Consider the following 21,970-nt stretch of genomic DNA (forward strand, 5'->3'; position numbering starts at 1 on the left):
TCCCGTTAGTTTTAATTGATGGGTCGATGACTTCTAGTGTGAACGAAGACATTTTAGACAATAGCAAAGTGTCGAACTATGGAAACAGTTCGAGACAGGCCTTTGTCTATATCAGCACGATAATGCAACTGTTCATTGAGTATGCCCCATTGAGTCGTGGTTTGTCAATATTCAGGTGGAAGTGCTTGCCTGCTCGGCGTGAACCTCGGTCCAAACTCTACAGGACAGCTTTGGGATGAATTGGGACTTCAGATGCGTGCCAGACGCATTCGGCCAAGAATCAAATAAACATTGTTTGCCATGCTAAGGGAGAAATGGAGCACAATTCTCCCAACAGTGTACAAGACATTACTGGCTAGTCTACCCCGAAAACTCTATAATTCAAGCAAAAGGAAGCCAACCTTTTATTAGTTATAAATATAGTGTATTTCGAACAACAGTATCGGGTATCCATTGACTTTTGGCAACATACTGTATATATTCCGACGTTATATAAACACCAACCACATTTGAGATATTATATTTTAAACATAATAATTACTTAGATTTTGAAATTATTGTATGAATATCTATGCAACTGATATATTTTGAGGTAATTATTGTATATAAACATTCATGCATTGAAGAATATACAGTATCATTAAATATTATAAAGTTTGACCCAAACTGGAATCGAACTCATCACCTCAGAAGAAGTACCGTAATTTACTGCTGAGCTACCATGAACACTCCTGTGTAGTGATGCTGAGGAAATATAACTGAATTTCAAAGACACTGTCATTAAAAATCCTCTGTAAATGTTGCTTATTTTCACTTGTCTCTTTTATTATATTATGGATGCGAGAACTATGTTCACTGTCTTTCCTTTCATTGGAAATGTTCTTTTACGTTTGGAAATGCAGGCGACAAAACCAGCTTGTGCTCGTATGTACACATAGTTTCGAAATACTACATTATAATGTATTTCAATGAATTATAATTTTTCTACAGTTTCTACACTTAAAAGAAGGAAAACGCATTTACACAAAATTTCCCGATTGCGACGGTTGGATTGTGGCTTGTACCTGACGTCTTCAGTTTACTATTTTGGGATAACCGAAATTTTAAACTGAAAACAGGTATGATCACTGCAGTAATGTGTACGTGTATATATCGGGTGTTGCAAGGTAAGTGTTACAACTCTTGGGAGGTGATTCCTGCCACTCAGACAAGAAAAAAAGTTCTCTTGAACTTTCGGCTTTTGGACATAGTTTCAGATCTACAAGCTGCCAAAAGCGTGGGAAAATGACTTTCGGACGCCAATAGTTCAGAAACTATCCAACGTAAAGAGGGCGGGTAAAAAATTCACTGAAGAAGTCATACCTGCTGTGTTGGATTTTGCATGTTTCACAATCCTACCATGCACGCGCAAGGGATTCCCCAAAGGAATGTAGGGAGTCCCGGATAATCTGCCAAATGAAAATTGGTCTAAATGGATATTAATTCATAGGGTTTCTACCAGGTAACAAAAATCCGTTTGTATTAAGTCGATATCTGGAACAAATACAAAATGGCGGACACCCACATGCTCGTTGTGTGTGGTTGCATAATCGCCAAGTACAGATGCTGGCCAACAGTGACGTTCTGAGTATTAAGTGTAGCGAATTTGTACTCAAATGTTCTAGAAAGACATCTGGAGTGTCGGTAGAGCACAACAGATGAAGCAGGGTGATTCACATGTGTAGAAACACGTAACGAAAAATGTCCAGAAATGCACTCATACTAAGTAAACGTGAGTTCAAAGCGTCGGAAAAGTTAAGGAATAGCATCAAGAACATGATAGCCATTGCCAATTCACCAATAATATTCCATCAATCTGATGCACTATGGTGTGCACGGGTGCATACCAATAAGTATGCAACAACAGAGGCCAAGTTGAAATTGTGCCGTGAAACGGTGTCCCAGCAGTAGTGTGATATGTTGATATTTGTCCATTACCTACATATCGATATCAACACACAGATTGGCCACATTTCAATATCGATCATGCGATCCCACTAGTGACATTTATTTAGTTTACCCAGTTTCTTAGTGAGTACCCTTGCATAACTTAAACTTAGCCTCTGTTGTTGCAACCGTACACATCATATTGCAACGGTTTGAGGGAACATTATTTGTGAATTGGCAATCGCTTTCATGTTCTTGACGCTAATCCTTACATTTTCGACGCTTTGAATTCACGTTTACTGAGTATGAGTGCATTTCTGGACATTTATCGTTAAGTGTTTCCACATATGTGAAGCACCCCGCTTCATCTGTTGTGCTCTACCGACACTCCAGATGTCTTTCTAGAGCATTTGAGTACAAATTCGCTACACTTAATACTCAGAACGTCACTGTTGGCCAGATTTAATTTCAAATTGGAGAAAATATTTTGTACTAAATACCTACTCGTATGAACTGAGAATAGTTTCTGTCTGTTATGAAGAGGTTACTAGAACGTTAAGGAAGAAAGAAGAATGTCAGTGATCAAATATGATTATATCCGTAAAAGTGCGGGTTCTGTTCCACAATAATAAATCACCGGATTTTTGCAAACAATTCCCGAATAAAATGGGCGAATTGAACTGTAACTTTCATTACTACTGAAAAAAACGATGTTCCCTCTATGCAAAAGATATAAATAAAACGAATCGATTCGTTCCAAGTTTTTACGTAAAGAAAACAAAATGTATTGTATAATATTATTTCCCGTTGAATTTAGGAGTTGCCATTAAATGTTCTCATGCATTTTAGGTAGGCCAAGTGACTTTGATATCAATATAGATGGATATAAACCTCCAATTAAAGGTAAGTAATTTATTTTTCTTTGAAATTTGAAGCTCCAAAGCAATGCAACAATTGATCCTTCTAAAATTATACTAATCGCATTTAAAACGTAAAGTTTAACTTTTTTGTTCTATGTGTAAGAGTTAAAGAATTAACTTTTAATCACAATATCTTCCAGAATATTATAACCTCTAATATCTATCATATTATATTTTCTATGAACAATGTTTGCGACAAAGTCATAATGGTGAATATATTAAGAAAAATCCACATGCCTCCAGAAAACAAAATTAACAAAATAAAATGGAATAACTTTTCTTCTTTCAACTTAGTTTTGTGTGCGACTTTGAAGAGAGAAACCTTTTCATTGTACATTTTTAAGAGGTAATGAGGATATTTTTTTAAAACTTCGACTTAAGGGATAAAAACGTTTTCTTTCCTCCATTTAAAATCAAATTCATAAAATGAGGTTTATGAAGTATCTCTATTTTCAAATATAGAAAGAATTTCTATTTTTGAGGAAGTCACAAACTAACGTATCTATCTGAAGTTATATGCGCAATCATCGTGTTGTTCTTAAATATTTTATGGGTTATTAAAGATTAACTCGGGTGATATATGTGCTGGAAATTTCACGATGAATCAAAGGTAATGAAATTCAACTTAAATTATAAACCAGAACAGTGGTTCGATTTCCACTTTAAGTAATAGATTTCATCTCATATAACATTGACATGAAATGAAACAATAATCTATTTAAATATAACGAATTAGCCAAAGAAAAGTAAGTTTCTTTTTACAGTCTGAAAATACCATAGACCTTCAAACTATGCGAATTTAATACTCAAAATTGAAGTAATAAATCTACTTCAACTACTGGTTGCAGTAGAGTCACATCAGAGATAGAACCTGTTCTCGGATGTTGAATTCATGCCCAAAAGCCACTACTCGCTATCCCTTACTATATTTTGTTCTATGATGAAAAACTTTGAAACAAGAAATCGTTATTTTGAACCACTTGCGGTTTTAATAGACGTTTAAGGATGGAGACACTGAATCGATCTCAAAAACAGTTTCTCGATATCTCTTACCGCTTTTTTTCTCTCTATGGAGATCAATATTGAAACCAGACATAGTAGCAAATTTCAACCATTCCTAGTGGTGGTAGAAAAAATGAAATCTTTAAGTTTTACGTCCCACAGTTATGCCGATTAGGCTAAAGGAGACGGTGATGATGAAAGATGAGTGAAATAGAAGAAAGTGGGAGGAAACGGGAGAACCCCGAGAGAACTCACGAGCACGGTGTTTGTCCAACACAAAGTCCACGCGGCGCGAGCTGGGATCGAACCACGGACCCCAAGCACCGAAGGTGAACGCTCTACCACTTTATTTTATTTTATTTTATTTTTTTCTTTTTTTTTCAAAAAGGATAACTTATACTGTATTATGAACAAATAACAAGGAACCAAATCACAAACAGCAGAAGCATTAAAAAAAAGTAATGCAAAAATTATGAATACATCATTGTTAATTTTTCATCAACAACAGCCAAATAATTCGAGAACTGTTTACGTTTGATATTTTCAGTTTTCTTCCATCGTTCTTTCAACAGGTGAAAATAGTAGTCTGCAAGGGTTGGTCTTTGAGTTTGAATCAAATATTCCACAGTTACACCACACAACCAGATTACACTATTTTGTTTGTAATGAGGATAATATGAAAAAGCAGGAAATAAAATCATTAGCGGGGAAATATCCTGGATCCCACAACGAACTAGAATACACATGATACGTGCGAACGTCAACCATATGTCGTGCACCAAATTACAAGTTGAAAGCCGATGTTGTAAAGTATCGTCTCTGCTACAATGCGAACATGTTCCGATAGACATCAGCTTAATTTTCTGTAACTTTATATTAGTTGGTATGACGTCATGTACAATTCGGTACCTCACAGAGCGCTGATTGACATTTAGGACTATGCTGTTGATATTTTTCCAGATCATATCCCAATTATAGTTAGGAAAGTTGTCTTTTCGCTTAATAGTAACATTTTCTTTACACTGATATGAGCTATACAAGATTTTAATATTCTGACATTTGGGAGTATCTAAGTCTAGAACCATGTAACTAGAATTCAAGAGTACATCATACAAATATTTTACAGTGTGTGAAAGAATCGACATATAAAGAGGAGGGTTGACCGCCGTGGCCTGTACCCAATAGAGACCCCAGATTTTAGCAAAACTGGGTGTATTTAATTGTAATTTGTACATCCAATTAATCAAAAATAAAACAGTGCTTTTGTAATATATATCCACCATGTTGAGACCTCCAGCATTTTTAGATTGAGTAAGAACATACATGGGTGTTTTAAAAATGTTACCTCTCCAAACAAACCAATAAACTGCAGCTTGCATAGAGCGGGCAATTCGACTTGGCAACGGTAAAACAGAACTTAAATACCAAAGGTGAGATGTAATATATGTATTAACAATCCAAATTCTTTGTTCAAGACAGTAGCCACGAAATTTCCACGATTGACATAAACCTTTCACCTTCTGGAGGTCTACAGCCCAATTTTCTAAAATCATTTGTTGGACCGTGCAATAAAAATAGACACCTAAAATTTTTATCCTATCAACATGGAGAATAGGAAAAGTAATCATTTGAAAATCCCAAGTCTCAAATGCAAGCAATTTTGTTTTCTGAAAATTTATGCATGCTCCACTAGATTGTCCAATATTTTGTAGAACATGAATAACTTGATTAAGTTGAGCTTCATCTCGTACTAAAACAGAAAGATCATCAGCATAGGAACGCACTGTAAGGTGGAGATCAGCAAAGGAAATACCTATTTGCATAGCAATTAGTTCACAAATCAATGGTGAAATGTAAATATTAAAGATACATAGAAAGCGGACACCCTTGTCTAACAGATCTATTGATTGTTACAAACGGTGTTAAATAACCATTCACCTGAATTTTAGATCTCGCAAACATATACAAAATTTTCATTTGATTAATTACAGCAGGGTGAAATCCAAATTTTTCCATTACTTGATATAAATACCCTTGGTTAATCAAATCAAATGCTGTCCGTAAATCTATAGATAGAAGGCCACCTTTACATTTGTTGTAATCAAAATATGCCACTGCATCGCGAAGATCCATCAATACATCAAGAAGTTTATTACCTTCTAGAAATCCTGCTTGCATTGGGTGTAGATTGCTTGAGAGCACTGTTTTTAACCTATTGAAAAAGCATTTTGCTACTATTTTATAGTCAACATTTAACATAGTTAACGCTCTATAATGCTTAAGACAAGTAGGATTTGGTAACTTTGGTACTAATATAATGACACCTGTAGCAAAGGATTCACTAATTACATCATAATGCAATATTTCATTGACAATAGTAGTAAACTCCTCTGCTATAATAGGAAACACCTTTTAATAAAATTCTGCTACTAATCCATCAATGCCAGGAGTTTTATAACGCTGAAAACTGAGTGTTACCTGATGGATCTCATTTTTGGTATATGGTTGTATTAACATGTCGTTATAATCAGATGTCACTGTATAACCTGGCAGAGGCGTAAATTGCCAAACAGGAGTCTTGTTCTATGATACATTATACAACTCTCGGTATGTATTATGAATGTGAGCTCTAATTTAACTCGGATTAGTTAGTACTTGCTGAGTATTAGAGGTTAACTTTGAAATTAAAGCTCGATTTTTACGTTTCTTTGTATGAATTAGATGGTATAACGTCATGCGCTCGTTTTCTACCACAGTGTTACCTTTACAATAGTAACGAAATTTTTCAGTACATTCTCTCTGCAAATGTAAAATTTTACCTTTATAATACTGCATATCTCGGTACGATATTCGGGAAGTAGCCGATAAACCACTAACAGATTGTAAACATTTCATATAAAATTGCATCATATGGTTACTATTGGCATTCCTATCTCGAAAGTGATCGATATATAGCCATTTGATTTTGGGTTTCACATATTGCTCCCATGATTTGAGGCTTGTGGTATGATTCTTGTAGTATACCTGTGGCGGTGGTGAAGCCAGACTGACCAGTGCCGATGAAACTGGTTAAGAAAATAAGGATCATTTAGACCAAGACAGGACATTTTCCAGTAGGATCGTCCCCAGACACAGTACGGCGAACCAATATTAAATTTAAGAACTAGATCCAAATGATCAGTAAACGGGGCTAAACAAACATCATATTTAACAATCAATTTAACCAAGTCTGGATTACAATAGCAACGGTCAATTCTGGACGCCGCATTACTGCGCACGTAAGTAAAGATATGGTCCTTTTTACAGTAGATAGCAGTGTCAACCAGCCTATATTGAGAAACAAAAAATGTAGTGCAGGACTATATGATGGTGTCCCGACACAATCATTAGCTCGAAGTACACAATTAAAATCGCCCATGAGCATAATGTTATTAAAGGGTTCAGAAAGCAAATACAACAAATCTTCAGAATATAAGGTCTCTCTACCCGTCTTCCCTTGATGCCCCGAATTCCCATATATATTGACAATTACAGTATTTTTCCAATACAACGCTATCCCTCTGCCATGCACCAACATTTTAAGGGAATCAATATGTATGCCTTCTTTCACTAATATAGCAGTTCCAAAACCATGTACACCAATATTAACATGACTCTTATAACCAGCTATGGAACAGTGTTCATCGGAGATTACTTCCTGAAAACATGAAATCTGCGTCATAATCATAAACAAATTTTTTAAACAATTCTTTTTCAACACTATTTTGCATACGGTTTACATTGAGGGAAACAATACATGTAATGTACAGTGTTATAAGTAAGAAAACAAAAAAGCAAATGTAAGATTGGAACATAGCAACGTATTACTATAAACAGAAGACGAGAACTTCAATATAGTCACACTGACAACAAAAAAGCGAAAAAAGTGTTTACAAATCTTGAAGATTAGTGAGCACACCTGATGAAGTATCGTCGTGACGTAAACATTCAGTTCTTGAAGCACCACGTCTTTTCTTCTTTCGAGTTGTTATGACATTCACAGGTTGTGAATAAGAACCACGCGAGCCACGTTTCTTTCGTGAACGTAATTCCCTTGTTGTATCAGGAATGTCTGTTGTTTCACTTTCCAGGTCAAGGTCACTACCGTCTATCTGAAGTAGGTACAATGAATTCCATAGCAGTTTTTGTTTCATAGCTTGGAGGGAGCTCTCAGTACCAACAGGCTGTTTACCAGAGGGACCAGACGGAGTATCGATATTAGCAACACTTTCAAGGTCATTAACATTAACACTAGGTATATGTGTTTCTTCAGCTGCATTGTTGATAAGGCCATATGTGGAATCAGAGTTGTCATCCGTATGAGCAGCAATCGTAGTAGAGGTGTCAGTTACTGATTCTGAACTGTTTGGTTGTAATTGCACATGTTGTTCACAAGGTTCTTTTGGAATAGCGCCGAGGGATTACATTTGTAAAGGCAGTGGAGGTGCGCTAGATGCGGGGCGGAGTGGGGGGAAAACTCGGTAAATCGAATGTCAGACGTTTGAGACGTATGAGGGCCATTCAGTTCTTGTCTTCTTTTCTTATCACAGTCACTAAGTCGGTGAGTTAATGATCGACAGAAAAACACATTACAGGCTGTCCTTCATATGATATGAAGCCACGAAAGGCGTTAAAGAGTAAACATGAAGGGATAGTTTTTTTAAGGACAATGTTCACAGTTCGTATTCCATTGGACACTGAAAGGGGATAATTTTGAGACCATGTCTCATTGGTTATATTTTTCACTGTTCCATATTCAGTCAGAATTTGCCCAATAACGTCATTATCTAGTTGAATAGGTAAATTAAAGACTCTTACCCTGGTAATATTTTCCATTGCGTTGACAAGTTGGACAAAAGAGGTACTACTTTTCACTACGTTTAAATAGTACCGTAGGTTCAAGCTTACTTAACACTTTTTCAAAAATGGCATCAGTATTAAAAGTCACAAACACAACATATTCATCAGAGTGAAGTTGGAGCGCAATAATGTCATGGCAGTCCTCTTGAAATAAACTTTCGATCCGTTTATTAATAGCGATGGGTGACGGGCGATTATTACGTTTTTCCTTATCAAATACACATTTGATGGTATTTTTTCTAACGAGCTGACATCGTAATATTTTACAATATATAGTCACTTACACAAATAAACCACACGTAAGCTAAGCACGTCAAACTGCGAACAAACACTGCACCGGACAACACGTCCTACCGCTAGCACAGTTTAACAGCAACCCCACTGAGCCATGACCATTCCCCCGATTCTTTTATAATCATTCACTCTCATTAATCATTCGTCTCCTTTTGCCTACAGGGCATACTCGTAGAACATAAAAATAGAAATTTCATTTTATTTTATTCAGTAATAATCCACTGTAACTAACTTGTTATCATTACTGTGAGACCATATCTGATTATTTGTTGGTCTAAATGCTAACTCATGTGCTTAATACACTTCAGCCAATTTGTAAATGTTCACATGTACTAATATAAACAATTAACGAGTATATTCCATGGGCTAAAGAAAACGACAGTAAGCGCGAAAATATTATGATGAAATAATGTTGCTAATGTGTAAAGTAACTCGATAATAGCACTGGTAAATTATCAGAATGCTCATGAACATAATTATCGTCGTATAAGTTTGTGCGTCCTTGTGTTGAACTCAATAAAGAATTTAGATTATTTTTACTTGGAGCAATGTTTTTTCAATTATTAATTTTTGGAGCTTCCTCCTGAGCGCATAACTATCGAATCCACGATGAGCTTGCATGTAAGAAATTAGCACTCTACTATCAAATAACTATGCTTTTATATTGTTGATTTTTTTCTTAAGAGTGAATAAAATTCGCTTCGTAAAGTCGGTCGGTGATCGAAACATGAAAATATTACCGTCAAATGGGGTGAATAGAAACACATTTTTGGCTATATGAGAATATAAGTCTGGTAATGTTAAAGATTTCGCGTATCAGATTATTCCAAAAGAAAGGTCTTAATATGCTAATGAATTTCAGTAAACGTCATATTAATTTATCAACTCCACTTTTCTTCACCTTGATTTTTCTTAATGTTTCTATTCACCCCTACCCATGGGGTGAATAGAAACAATTACTTTATTTTCATTGTTGTTTCTTTTATACTATTGGAAAGGTAAAAAAGAAACAGCGTATTTGTTGAAACGGACTATTTATTTGATACCTGCAAGATATTAGTTCAATAAGACCAGTATTACATAAGTTACAAACTTATAAAACAATACAATGCACAATATAGGTATAAACGACCATATAGTTTTGATGATATTTGAATAAGATTTAAACCACTGAAATCATCAGGGAAACTTATCATGAGTTGAGTTGATTTTGAGGTTTACGTCCCGTTCAGCAGCGAGGCTATATGAGACGTGGACCTACTGTTTAACGTAGAATCAGAACTACATGAGCTCCCGCCGGGAATCGAACCCGGGTCTCCCACGCCAAAGGCGCGTACGCTAACCGCTTAGCCACGAAGGGGCCCGAAAGTTATCATATACTTAAAGCGTGCTGACGAACTCCTAATAAAACCCAACAGTTTCGTTCTGAAAATTTCATTGTTTATGTGCTCTCTTATAAAATACTCCTACATATGCATCATGTTCCCATTTTCGCACTTGGGTGCTGAATAGTCTCATCGAGTTTTAGCTTCTCATTTTACCACAGCAAAATCACCAGCTTTAGAAAACCATCATCTAGTTCGTGATCGTCTGGAATGTTGTCTTCTGAAGTGTTGTCTTTCTCCTCTTCCGACAATACAAAGGTAGGTTGAGTTTCGTTGTGATTTGATGAAAATGTATCATTTTCAAAAAACAAACCAAAACTCTTACCAGAAACATCTATTCGTACTCTCTTCTTCCCTTATTTAATTTTTTCATCTTCTCTCATGCTCCTGAGAAGAACCATAAGGGAACGGTTTAGAGTCTGAGATGACTTTTGCTGTTCTGTTTCTTCTCGTTCATTGTCTTTTCTTGGCAACATCCTCAGTATTTGGTCTCGACAAAGGGGAAAAATTCCACACTTTTCAAATCCAGCCCTGATATTTTCCTCCTTCAGTTTCACACTTTTTTTTTTTTTTCAGAAGACTTGGAAATTTGTTCTTAGAGATGGTTGATACATTCCTATCAGGTCCTTTTTTCTGCTCCTCAAGAATTTTCTACTCCTTGAGGAATTTTAAGAATTCCCCAAGAAGTGTTTCTATTCACCCCACTAATTAAAAATTATAACAATAACCCAGTAAAGTTAAATTTTGATTAAAAATAATTTACAAAAGGAAAACTTTTACTATGAACGTCAGTAAATGAAACAACAAACTACAAAATAGGCATATGTTCAAATGCAACAAATATGAAAATGTCATACTTACCAAGAAAGTTTAAGGAGCGCTAAAATACCGTGTAAGATTTCAGTAACACATTAATGCTACTGCCGTCTACCTCAGTGTTCCCAACTCAGTAAAACATTTTGTCTCTGCCCTGAACACTTTAGCCGTATAAGACTATGATAAGAAATTTCAGTTTTCTTGATTAATTTATCGTCCAGATAAATCCAAAACTAATCTGGGAGTTTTGTTTCTATTCACCCCCATGTTTCTATTCACCCCATTTGACGGTAATTAGTTTCTTACGTCAGGCTGCAAACAATGTCAATAATATAGCAAATTAGTACACTTAACTTTGTCCTGAGACACTCAAGTAAACTCAAATAGTTGGTAATAAATAAATAAACAGTTTTCTTTTTAAATAAACCTTAAATTATCTTACTTTTCTTATTCTTTGTGTTATTAGCAGGGTCGTACACATTTGAAAACCATGTATCGTATTTTTCGCTAAGCCGTTTCCTTAGTGAGCGCCGCAGACCTTTTCCCTGTACTGACCTGTGACGTACAAATATGGTGGTCGTTGTTTTAAACGCACGAGTAGCAGACCGGAATTCAATCGCAAATTTCGACTAGTTAGAAACGTCGCATGAGCGAAAGGAAGTGTTCTCCGTAAATCAGCTAGCTCTGAAGTTTTTTAGAGTAATAGAAATAAATCAGTGGAAATGTCCATTGCGAAAAACCACTTTTCGATATATTTTACCGTTTTCGCTCTGATACCTGTCCATAGACGGACGGACAAAGCTCTTCTATAAGCCTTCCGACACTTACAGATAGCATAGTTTGGAAATCTAAAAGAAAGCCAATGTTCAATGTTGTTGAATTGCAATATAAAATTTCTAAAGAGTACAGTTATTAAATGAAAACAGATAACAGCGTTTATATTATTTATTCATAATTTAACATAAAAGGAATAAATAAATACCCCAGAGTAAATGAATACTTTTGTATCACGTACATGCTCAAGGCAAACAAATTAAATTTATAAATATAATCTTACTAGATCGTATATACTAAGTGTTTTTAGTTTTTCAAAAAACTTTTACGTTGGAATTATAACGAATATTTAAAATCATTTGGACTGATAATGAATTGCATGTTACATGTGATTTTGAACCCAGAAAAGTTCTTTCCAAGATACAAATAGAGTTAAGTCAGTTTCACACTTACAAAAATACATTGTAGAACTTCAGGAATAAATTTCGGAGTGTGGATGAGGTAAATAAGCAATGTCAAAATAGGTTTTGAAAATACATAGATATTGAATTTTCTTCAGTTGTTTTAAGTGAAATGGTTACATTTCTGTGACAATATCTACGTACATCCACATTTTATATTGCACGAACTACAGCCTAGTTTCAAAACTTTTGAGTCAATAAATTTATAAAGGTAACAAAGTAAGTTCTGTCGCTTTTTCACCCACCACCATCCAACATCGATATATTACCTAAGACGTCCCTGGAAGATCAAACAGCTTCCCCATCAGCATCGATAACCTTCTTCCAACGTTCTGGAAGGCCGTGGATTCCATTAAGGTAGAGCTTGGTGCGCCGTGAACCGAAGAAGGTAGCAAGCGTAATTTGCACCTCTAATTGGGATTTTAACTGGCTTCCTCTAAGGTAATTGTCTACGAATGGAACATGTGATAAACAGACAGTGCAATGTCCGGGGAGTATGGCGGATGCAATAGTGTTTCCCATCCAAGGCGTAGAATGGTGTCCCGACTAACCCTATCCACGTGAGACTTAGCGTTGTAATGTAACAGGAGGACCCCTTTGCAATGCAGAAGTGCTGGCTCCAGAGTTTTGAGTTTTTCTTGAATATGGCTCAACTGCTGACAGTACACAGTTGCATTGATGCTCTGACCAGCTGGTAGCACTCCCGATGCACGATAACGCGAGCAGTCTACCAAACACACTGGAGGACCTTCTTCTGGTGCACTGCTGGTTTCAGCTGTTTTTGAACTGGTTCATGGGATGCTAACCAATAATGACGACGCCGTGAAGCTTCGTACAAGACCCACTTCTCATCACATTTCAATACCCTGTCTAGAAATTGTTCCTTCCTCAGACGAGACAGCACAGAAATACAGAGATGTCTTGTCGCGTTGCATTCTGACCCGGAGTCAAATCATGTGGGAATCATCGACCCAGCTTGTAGTGCTTTCCAAGTTGTTAGATGTACTGCCAAATGGTTTCTCCACTTATACTGAATTGTAGTCCCAGTTCGTCACATGTCCGACCTCTGTTCGCCTCAATTGCTGCCTGAAGGTCATTTTGTACTCCCATGCGCAAAAAAAAATTGCGCGTATACTGTAACTCACAATTTTTCGCAATTATTTCATTTTCCATATGTTTATGGGTAAAATTTAGTTATTAGTAAGTGGAGATAATAGAAAGCAATCCATCTTAAGGAGATATTTCCAAAAAATATAATAAAATAATAAAAATATAAGCAAAAAACAAAATTATGTTCGGTTTTGTGTATACTGGCAATAATGTTTTCGAGGGAATTTTTGGAGTAGCACAGCACGATTGCAGAGGGAATAACAAGATTAGTAGGAGAACAGCTGAACCAAGGAACTGGAAATTGGAGCAAAATATTGCATTTATTGGCTTAAATCTAGGGTGTAAATTGTCTGCCAAATATAAATTAGCTTCTGTAAGCAAGATGTTATACGGAAATATATAAACAAAGAGAAAATCTGTTGTCTTAAGTTTGGAAGTGACATGCTCTATAGCCATGAGCATTTATTTCTTAAGAAAAAGATAGACAACAAAAGAAAATCTGTGTGGTCAAGTGGGTAGAGTGACGGACTAGTAATTCTTATACTGTTTTGACACCAGATCGAATCCCACCCGGTCCTGTTCATTTTTTTTCTTTACAAAACATTGTAGAAAGTGTATATTTTTTATGTTAATAAAACTGAAACAATACAATTAGGAAATAACTTTTTGTTTTCTCTGATGACGTATTTATTTAGAATTAGTGTACTATTAGTAATACCGATTGCTTTCAGTTTATGGTGTTGTATAGCTTCCTTTATCATCCTCTTTTCTTGAAAAAAAAATGTCTCCAATAAAGTATGAAACATATATATAGTCAGAAACAGACATCTTAGTATCAAACATGATTTATCGTGATGAAATAAACAAGTTTCCCGTTATTAAAAAATAAAACTAAGAAAATCATTGAATTTGGTCTTAAGGTTTTTATTATGCTATATATATTCTTTATAAGACTATACTTTATAAGGCAAGATGAGCGATCATACTCTCAAATTTAGCTAGTGAGTGAGAGATGTTTTCGGCACAAATATTTTACAGGTTTAGGTGCATGAAACACCAATACGCCATGGTCTTGACCTTCGTTTATATCACATTATTATCCGACATATCATAGCAGGTAAAAAGCAGCATCAATCGGCACGAAGAACTGCACGTTGTGGTCTTAGTCTGTTTCTGATGCTCCGGACTCGATCGCCCAGCACGCACGTCTATACCTTGACTCATAACTCTATCATTGAGTGCAGGCACATATCCAGCTTTTCTTTTCGGAGGGGACCCGACACGAATCCTCGCAAGCACGTAATTCTAATGTTTCAAAAATATCAATAATAATAATAATAATAATAATAATAATAATAATAATAATAATAATAATAATAATAATAATGCAACAGTTCTGTATTTCTCTTAAACGTTTCTTACTTGTCATTTATGAACCGGTCAAACTCACACGAAATCAAAAAATATTTTCTAGAGACATGTAAGGAAAACTGTCTGCTACGTATATCACATAACAAAAATAGCAAATGGCAATGAGTGTATTGTTCTAATACAGTAATGTTATAAACAGACCGGAAACGAAATTGTAATCCCATTTAAAAGTGTTCTTTAATTCCACCTGGTATCAATGGCATTACGGTATATTCTTACAAGTAACACTTTCCAAGTGTAACACTCCGATTTTGATAAAATTTGACAGGCAGATACTACACATAAAATAAACGAATACATGTTTTTTATTTTCTGCGGAAAAACTGTTTTACGGGGGCAAAAGCACTCACCCAAAATTTTGAAAGTTGACGCCCGAAAGACAAAAACAAGTGGACCAAAGTGTACGAAATTGTGCACAGATATGGCAAACGTAAAATGAAGGAATACGTGTTTTGTATTTTCCTGGAAAAAAACGATTGAGTGGGGCACGGACCAGAGTTGGCGTGGGTCAATGAAAACTTGACCCACGACCCACTGACCCACCACCCACCGTGACCCACTGTGACCCACGACCCACCATGACCCACGACCCACCGTGACCCACTGTGACCCACCACCCACGGTGACCCACTGTGACCCACCACCCACCATGAACCACTCTCATCCACTGTGACCTATTCTGACTAACCAAAATCCATCGTCATCAACTCTGAACACGATTCACGGCCTCTTCTGTACTGACTAAAGAGTTTACACTTGTAATAAAACATGACTGTGAAATTGTCACTAATCGGAGTTTGAATTTCTAGTCAATCGCTCAAGCACCGCTCTGTCAGAATAACGGTGGATCTGATCTTTACGATATAAAATGGTAAAGTGTTTGTCAGTGAGGAAATTGAAACAGTTCGAGGTGAGGGGAAATTAGTGTGTGCGTAAAATATACTTGCACTAAGAGAGTATTCTTGCAAGTGTTAATTTCTCATCGCATTCCAAAAGAAACTTCTATTCGCAGGAAAATACCTCTGTACAATATGGAAAAAGTTATGGTTTCTCAGTTCACAGTATTTTTCTCATAAAAGACTTGAAAAATCAGTTTTTCATAGTGTATAAAGGTGCTCGGGTACCCTATGTGAGAGCATCTCCATAAAGTATGCTCATAATTGTAATTTGTGTAATCACTAAATACCACGTTAAATTTAAGTTACAAATATGCATAATTGCAGTTATTATGAATATTTATTCGAAGTAGTTTACCTAAAGCAAAGAAGAGACTCACTAAAAAATAGGTACTAAGTTGAATAGCACAAATAAGCCATTAGTAATACAAGGAGGCCTCTACATTTTCTATAGCTCGTAATTTTCCACTTTAAAACAAACCTGAAATCGGGTTTATTTCCTGTTGGTAACATTGTCGTGGTAAATCATCCGCAGCGGAATGGTGTCCATCCTTCAGCCAAGAAATAAATAGCTTGTCTACTTTGAGCTTGTCTAGCGGTGGGCCATTAACATTGATGAACAACAAGTTAGACAATGTTTGAGCATTAGTCAATTTCTAATATCAGTCATCTGTAAATTCATAAGGGGAAGTACCCGTTCGCACTCTGTCGTGGAAATTGATAATACTTCTACCCGATTTCTGCAACTCCTCATCGACAATCTGCTTGTTAGACTTAAGTCTGATAACGATTTTCCTTGGTCAGTTTTGAAATACTCAGCAAGAAGCATCATCTCTCTATCACCATACAACATCTTTTCCATATCGACCATGTCAGTTGGCAATGTCGACTCATGGAGAACAGAAACTTCACCTACCACGCCTTCGATAGGGAATCTTGTGAATAAATTATCAATTAAAGCCTGATGAACTGAAGATTTCTTATTTGTTTATAAATTTAATTTTTGTAATTACACATGAAGGTTTGATGCCATTACGAAGTTCCCTCTCCCGTCTAGAAAGCGAAAGAGAACGTGGTTCCTGGAAAGTGTTCAGAGGTGAATGGGAATTTCTCTCCTTCTTCCCCTTCAATAACCACACTGCTGTTTGCCATGTGCCAAATTACGATGAATTTCAATTAAATTATCATAGTATAATTATTTCCTTGTTGAATTATCAATACTTTTCAGTGGAAAAAAGGATGAAATTTGGAAGTTCCAAATCAAGGTAAGTAGACCAACGTAAAGGGAAAAAAGTGTAAAATTTTCCATATAATTATGCGTATAATCCAAACTTAAAATTTCCGTGTAATTAAGCTTACAGTACAAATTTTATGCCTATTTTAGTCACAAATTTTTGAGTTGATTGTCCTGTGCTGTAAGCGCTCCATATAATAAACATAAGCTTCAGCAATTATTATAGTAGAAAGCAATGGATACATGAAGCCAAGCACTGTAATTTTTTGTTTCTGATTTTTTTTCTTAAATAACATCGATCGTTTTCGATCATTTTTACAAACCAACTCACTACCAATTTTCCATATATAGAAAGTGCCCACCCCCCACATAAAGGAGAATTTTAAAATATGCTATTACACATTTTGTTTATTTTCAATAAAGAGTTAATACACTGAATTTCAGCTCAGTAAGTATAACGGCTTGCGAGATAATAATTTTTTTTTTCGCAAAAATTCGGATCCTCACCCTCCTTAGGATATGTAGCTATTATAATGAAAGCAATACAACATCCCAATATGGATTAAGGCCTAACTACATACCAAAAGTAATTTCATTTGACTTTGCAATTCGGCCGTGATGATCAGGCACACATAGTTACATTCAATTTTTTATATAATAATTTATATATTACAGTGATTCAAAAATGTATTTTTTCCAGTAGTTAGCTCCTCTAAAAACTCACAGATCTCGAAAGCCAAGTAGTAGTATAAGTCTTATTGTTATTATTACAATTAAAAATATCAATATCCAAAAGCGCCTGAAGTTCTTTTTTCACTTGGTTAGATATACTCACCTCAGGTAAGTAGACAGAAACAAGTGGAAAAGGAAGGAAAATGAAGGTCTTGGAAGTAAAACGAAGATAAATTTACCAGTCTTCAGAAGATACTGTCTACAATGCAGTGAGCAGAGAGGGTCGGTAGATCATACTGAGTCGGTGGGTCGCAGTGGGTCACGGTGGGTGGTGGGTCGCAGTGGGTCATGGTGGGTGGTGGGTCACAGTGGGTCATGGTGGGTGGTGGATCGCAGTGGGTCACGGTGGGTGGTGGGTCACAGTGGGTCATGGTGGGTGGTGGGTCACAGTGGGTCACATGCCGTTGACCCACGACCCACTGACCCACTCAGAAAACTTGACCCACTGACCCACTCCAACTCTGGCACGGACCTTCTAAGCTGTTGATTAGGAAATATCAAAAGTGCAAATAAGTATATATACGTCAGAAGTTCCTAAAGAGTATGGAGAATTGCAACGAAACTTCGTATAGGGACAATTAGCAAAACAATAAATGAAATGCATTTTAATTTGTATGAAAAAACAGTGTTGGGGCCTAGAGCCCCTCAAAAAAAAAAAAGTTAATATTACCGTAAAAGTGCAGGAAGGAGTGGACCGAAGCAAATGAAATTGTGTGTAGATATTGTATAGACTGTATGTAAAATAAGGACTTTCGTGTTTTAAAGATGTCCCTATCAATTTTGGCACATCAACAGCAAACAGGAAATTAATCGGCACGTGTTTTTGTTTATGCGGAAAAACATTGTAAGGGTTAAAGTTGCCTCGTGAAATACTACAAAATACGCTATACTGTTTGTACTTGTTGTTGATCTGCCAAATTTGAAGAAATCTGATGGAGACGCTTGTGAAACACGAGAGGCTTTATTTTTCATATCCAATATCTACAGACAATTTCATTCGCTTCGGTCCAATCCTTCCGACACTCAACGCCTCGGTCCACTCAAAAGTTTTTTTTTTCTCTTTTCAGGAAAATACGAAGCACGTATTTCCTCATCTTACCTCTACAACATTTGTGAACAATTTCATTCAGTTCGGTACATTTTTTCTTGCCTTTCTTGCGTCAAATTTCAAAATTCATGCGGGGGACCTTTTGTCCTCTAAAACCGTTTTTTCACAGGAAATAAAAAGGCCGAATTTGTTTATTTTTTGCTTATTGTCCTAACACAAAGTTTTGTTCCAATTCTTCATGTAAATTTAGGCACTTCTGACATACTGTTATTAGCACTTTTGATATTTCATGATCAAAGGTTTGGAGGGATCTGTGCCCCACCTAACCGTTTTTTCCAGGAAAATACAAAACACGTATTCTCTAATTTTATGTCCGCAATATCTGTTCACAATTTCGTTCACTTTGGTCCACTTGTTTTTGCCTTTCGAGCGTCAACTTTCAAATTTTGGGTGAGGGCTTTTGCCCCCTAAAACCGTTTTTCAGCAAAAAAAAAAATAAAAAAGCACTTATTTGTTTATTTTATGTATAGTATCTTCCTGCCAAATTTTATCAAAATCGGAGTGTTACACTTGGGAAGTGTTACTTGTTAGAATTATAACAACAACGCATTGTCCACAGTTTGGACACTGATTCAAAGTAATCTGACATAAAAAAAAAAAAAACTCAAAAGGGAAAAAGTAGGTTTATTAAAAAGTGCTTGAGGTTTGGTAAGGGACAGCTTCCAGGACCTCACGCTGGATACGTCTCTGAGTCAATGCATTATATTTGTTTCTTGCAAAGATGATAATTAGATGCGTAATGTGTAAAATTATATCATAGTTTGACTTTTTATAGGTCTTTCCTTAACACATCCATATTATCCGGCGTTCTGCCTGCCTGTTTTATGTCGGATAAGCGAAACTCTACTGTATTTTCAGATAGCATATACACAGGAGCTAGAGGTCTGCACGGGCCGGAATTTTTAGAACAGACCCGGCCCGTCCCCTTTAATTTATAATCTATAGGCATTAGCGGATTAAGGGCGGAGCCAATGGAGCCCAGGGCCCCCAGCTCAGGGGGCCCTTTAAAATCCCTTTCTTTAATACTTACGCTCGCGGTATCGCTAGATTTAAGTCTTTGCATCACCAGCATTTACCTGTTAATAATGAATGCAATTATTTAATTGTTAATAATGAATTTAACTAAACTAATTATTGTAAACTTGAAGCACATTCAAATATTACAGCATAGTTCTCGGTAGTTCCATAAGTAGTTTCAGAGACCACGGTGTTTCAGTGGTAGAGCGTTCGTCTTTGGTGCATGGAGTCCTTGGTTCGATCTATGCTCGCGCCAAGTGAACCTTGTGCTGGACAAACACTGTGTGTGTGGGTTTTCTCGAGGTTCTCCCGTTTTATCCCACTTTTTTCATTCCACCATTTCATTCATTTCTTATCATCACTGTCTCCTTTAGTCTATCCGGCATAATCGTGGGACGTAAAACTTAAAAATTTCATTTCAAATCATTTCAATCAAAAAACAGTTGCAGGAAGTATGTAATTTCGAATAAAACAAACTACTATACACAATTCTGAGTATATTATTCTTTTATGAAATTCTCGCGAACCTTATTTCTAAATTGAAGGGTAAGAAGACTAAATTCATTCTCTTATTATTATAGATCCATTTCAATTGAAGCAGTTGGAATAGTTGAAAAAAAAAAATAAAAAAAAAACATACCCTATATTCCAGTGTGCCACAATCGGTATAACGCGCCACACTGGTGTGTCCAGCAAAGTGAATAGTGTGACGCAAACTTTTTCCTATTATTTGCAAGAATATTTGTCGAGTTCCTGTTATTTATTATTATTATTATTATTATTATTATTATTATTATTATTATTATTATTATTAATAATATTATTATTATTATTATCATTATTATTATTATTATTAACGATTTTTCCATGGATCAGCTGTCTGTATACGGTTAAGCAACCACAAGTATCACATTGAAGGAATGAGTGTAATTATTTACTTTAATAGTAATACAAAAGTCTATTTGCTTGTATATTCTACCGGTTATAACTGCATCCGTCTAGAAAGGTAGGACTAACAACAAAGGGATACCAAGTTGTGACCACACACCGACCCAAATCGTGGATGCCACAAGTTCTCTTCTACGCCTTAGAACAATAAGGGCTGTAGCGTTCAGGGAGAGAGAAAAACAACTTAATTCCATTTAGTCTAGGCTCTGTCCATAAGAGCTGTAGAAAAGTCGGGGATGACAGCAGATCTCTTCAGAACCTGTTAGAGGGTGATCAATTAATGAAAAAAATCGAAGGTAACACTTCCGCAACCGGGGCCTTCATTGTGAAATTCAATATTCAAAATGGCTCCCGCGCGCAAGTAACAAATTATATTTCAACTGAAATATCTTCACACAGAAACAAGTTAGAAACTTCGTTTTTGTACCAAATTAAAGATAATTGACAGTAGAAGTAAGAAAATTGGATATTTTGTTTACATGTTGCCGCCATATTTAAAAATAACGGTTATTTTGGTCAAAAAATAGTTTTTCTCGTTTCTCTTTTTTCATTTCATGACAAATAACTATGAAGATATTAAAACTATGAAAACGCAGTTCAAACTAATTAAAGGAGCATAATCTTAGCTTTCTATCGTTACTAATATCTTTAGTAGATCTTAAAAAATGACGGAGCTATTTAAATTTAAGTGGCGCAGGGTGTAGCGTTTTTTGGACTGTTTAATAAATTACCGGAGAAACGCTCACTACGCGCAAAACTTTCAAAGCTATTACTTTTCAACAAATTAAAATAGTCCATTCATTTTATCGATAAATTAAAGGTAATAGGTTGCTGTGTGGTAGGAAATGAAATAATAATGTTATTGCATTTGTCAAATATCATTATTAACATGTTCGTTTATATAATATGTAGCTAATTTTGCAGACTCTAATGTGGACAGTGGAGTAATAAAAATCCATAGTTGGTACCAATTTCCTAAACAATGACTATATAAAACCTGTTTGACATCTCCCTGTC

The 21,970-nt window shown here is 35.8% G+C and overlaps 1 protein-coding gene across 3 annotated transcripts in view; it reads left to right on the plus strand.

The window, feature by feature from the left end:
• LOC145662063 (uncharacterized) overlaps positions 1–21,970 on the plus strand; it is a 209,491-nt gene that overhangs the window by 115,962 nt on the left and 71,559 nt on the right. For all 3 annotated transcript variants that reach the window (XM_081727398.1, XM_081727399.1, XM_081727400.1), the window contains exon 12: positions 2,776–2,829. In XM_081727398.1, the coding sequence (XP_081583524.1) occupies positions 2,776–2,829 (54 nt within the window). The remainder of the gene's footprint in view (positions 1–2,775; positions 2,830–21,970) is intronic.

This window comes from Thermobia domestica, chromosome 10 (genome assembly GCF_964235325.1).
Source record: "Thermobia domestica chromosome 10, izTheDome1.hap1.1, whole genome shotgun sequence".
In the NCBI taxonomy this organism is placed as follows: Eukaryota; Metazoa; Arthropoda; class Insecta; order Zygentoma; family Lepismatidae; genus Thermobia; species Thermobia domestica.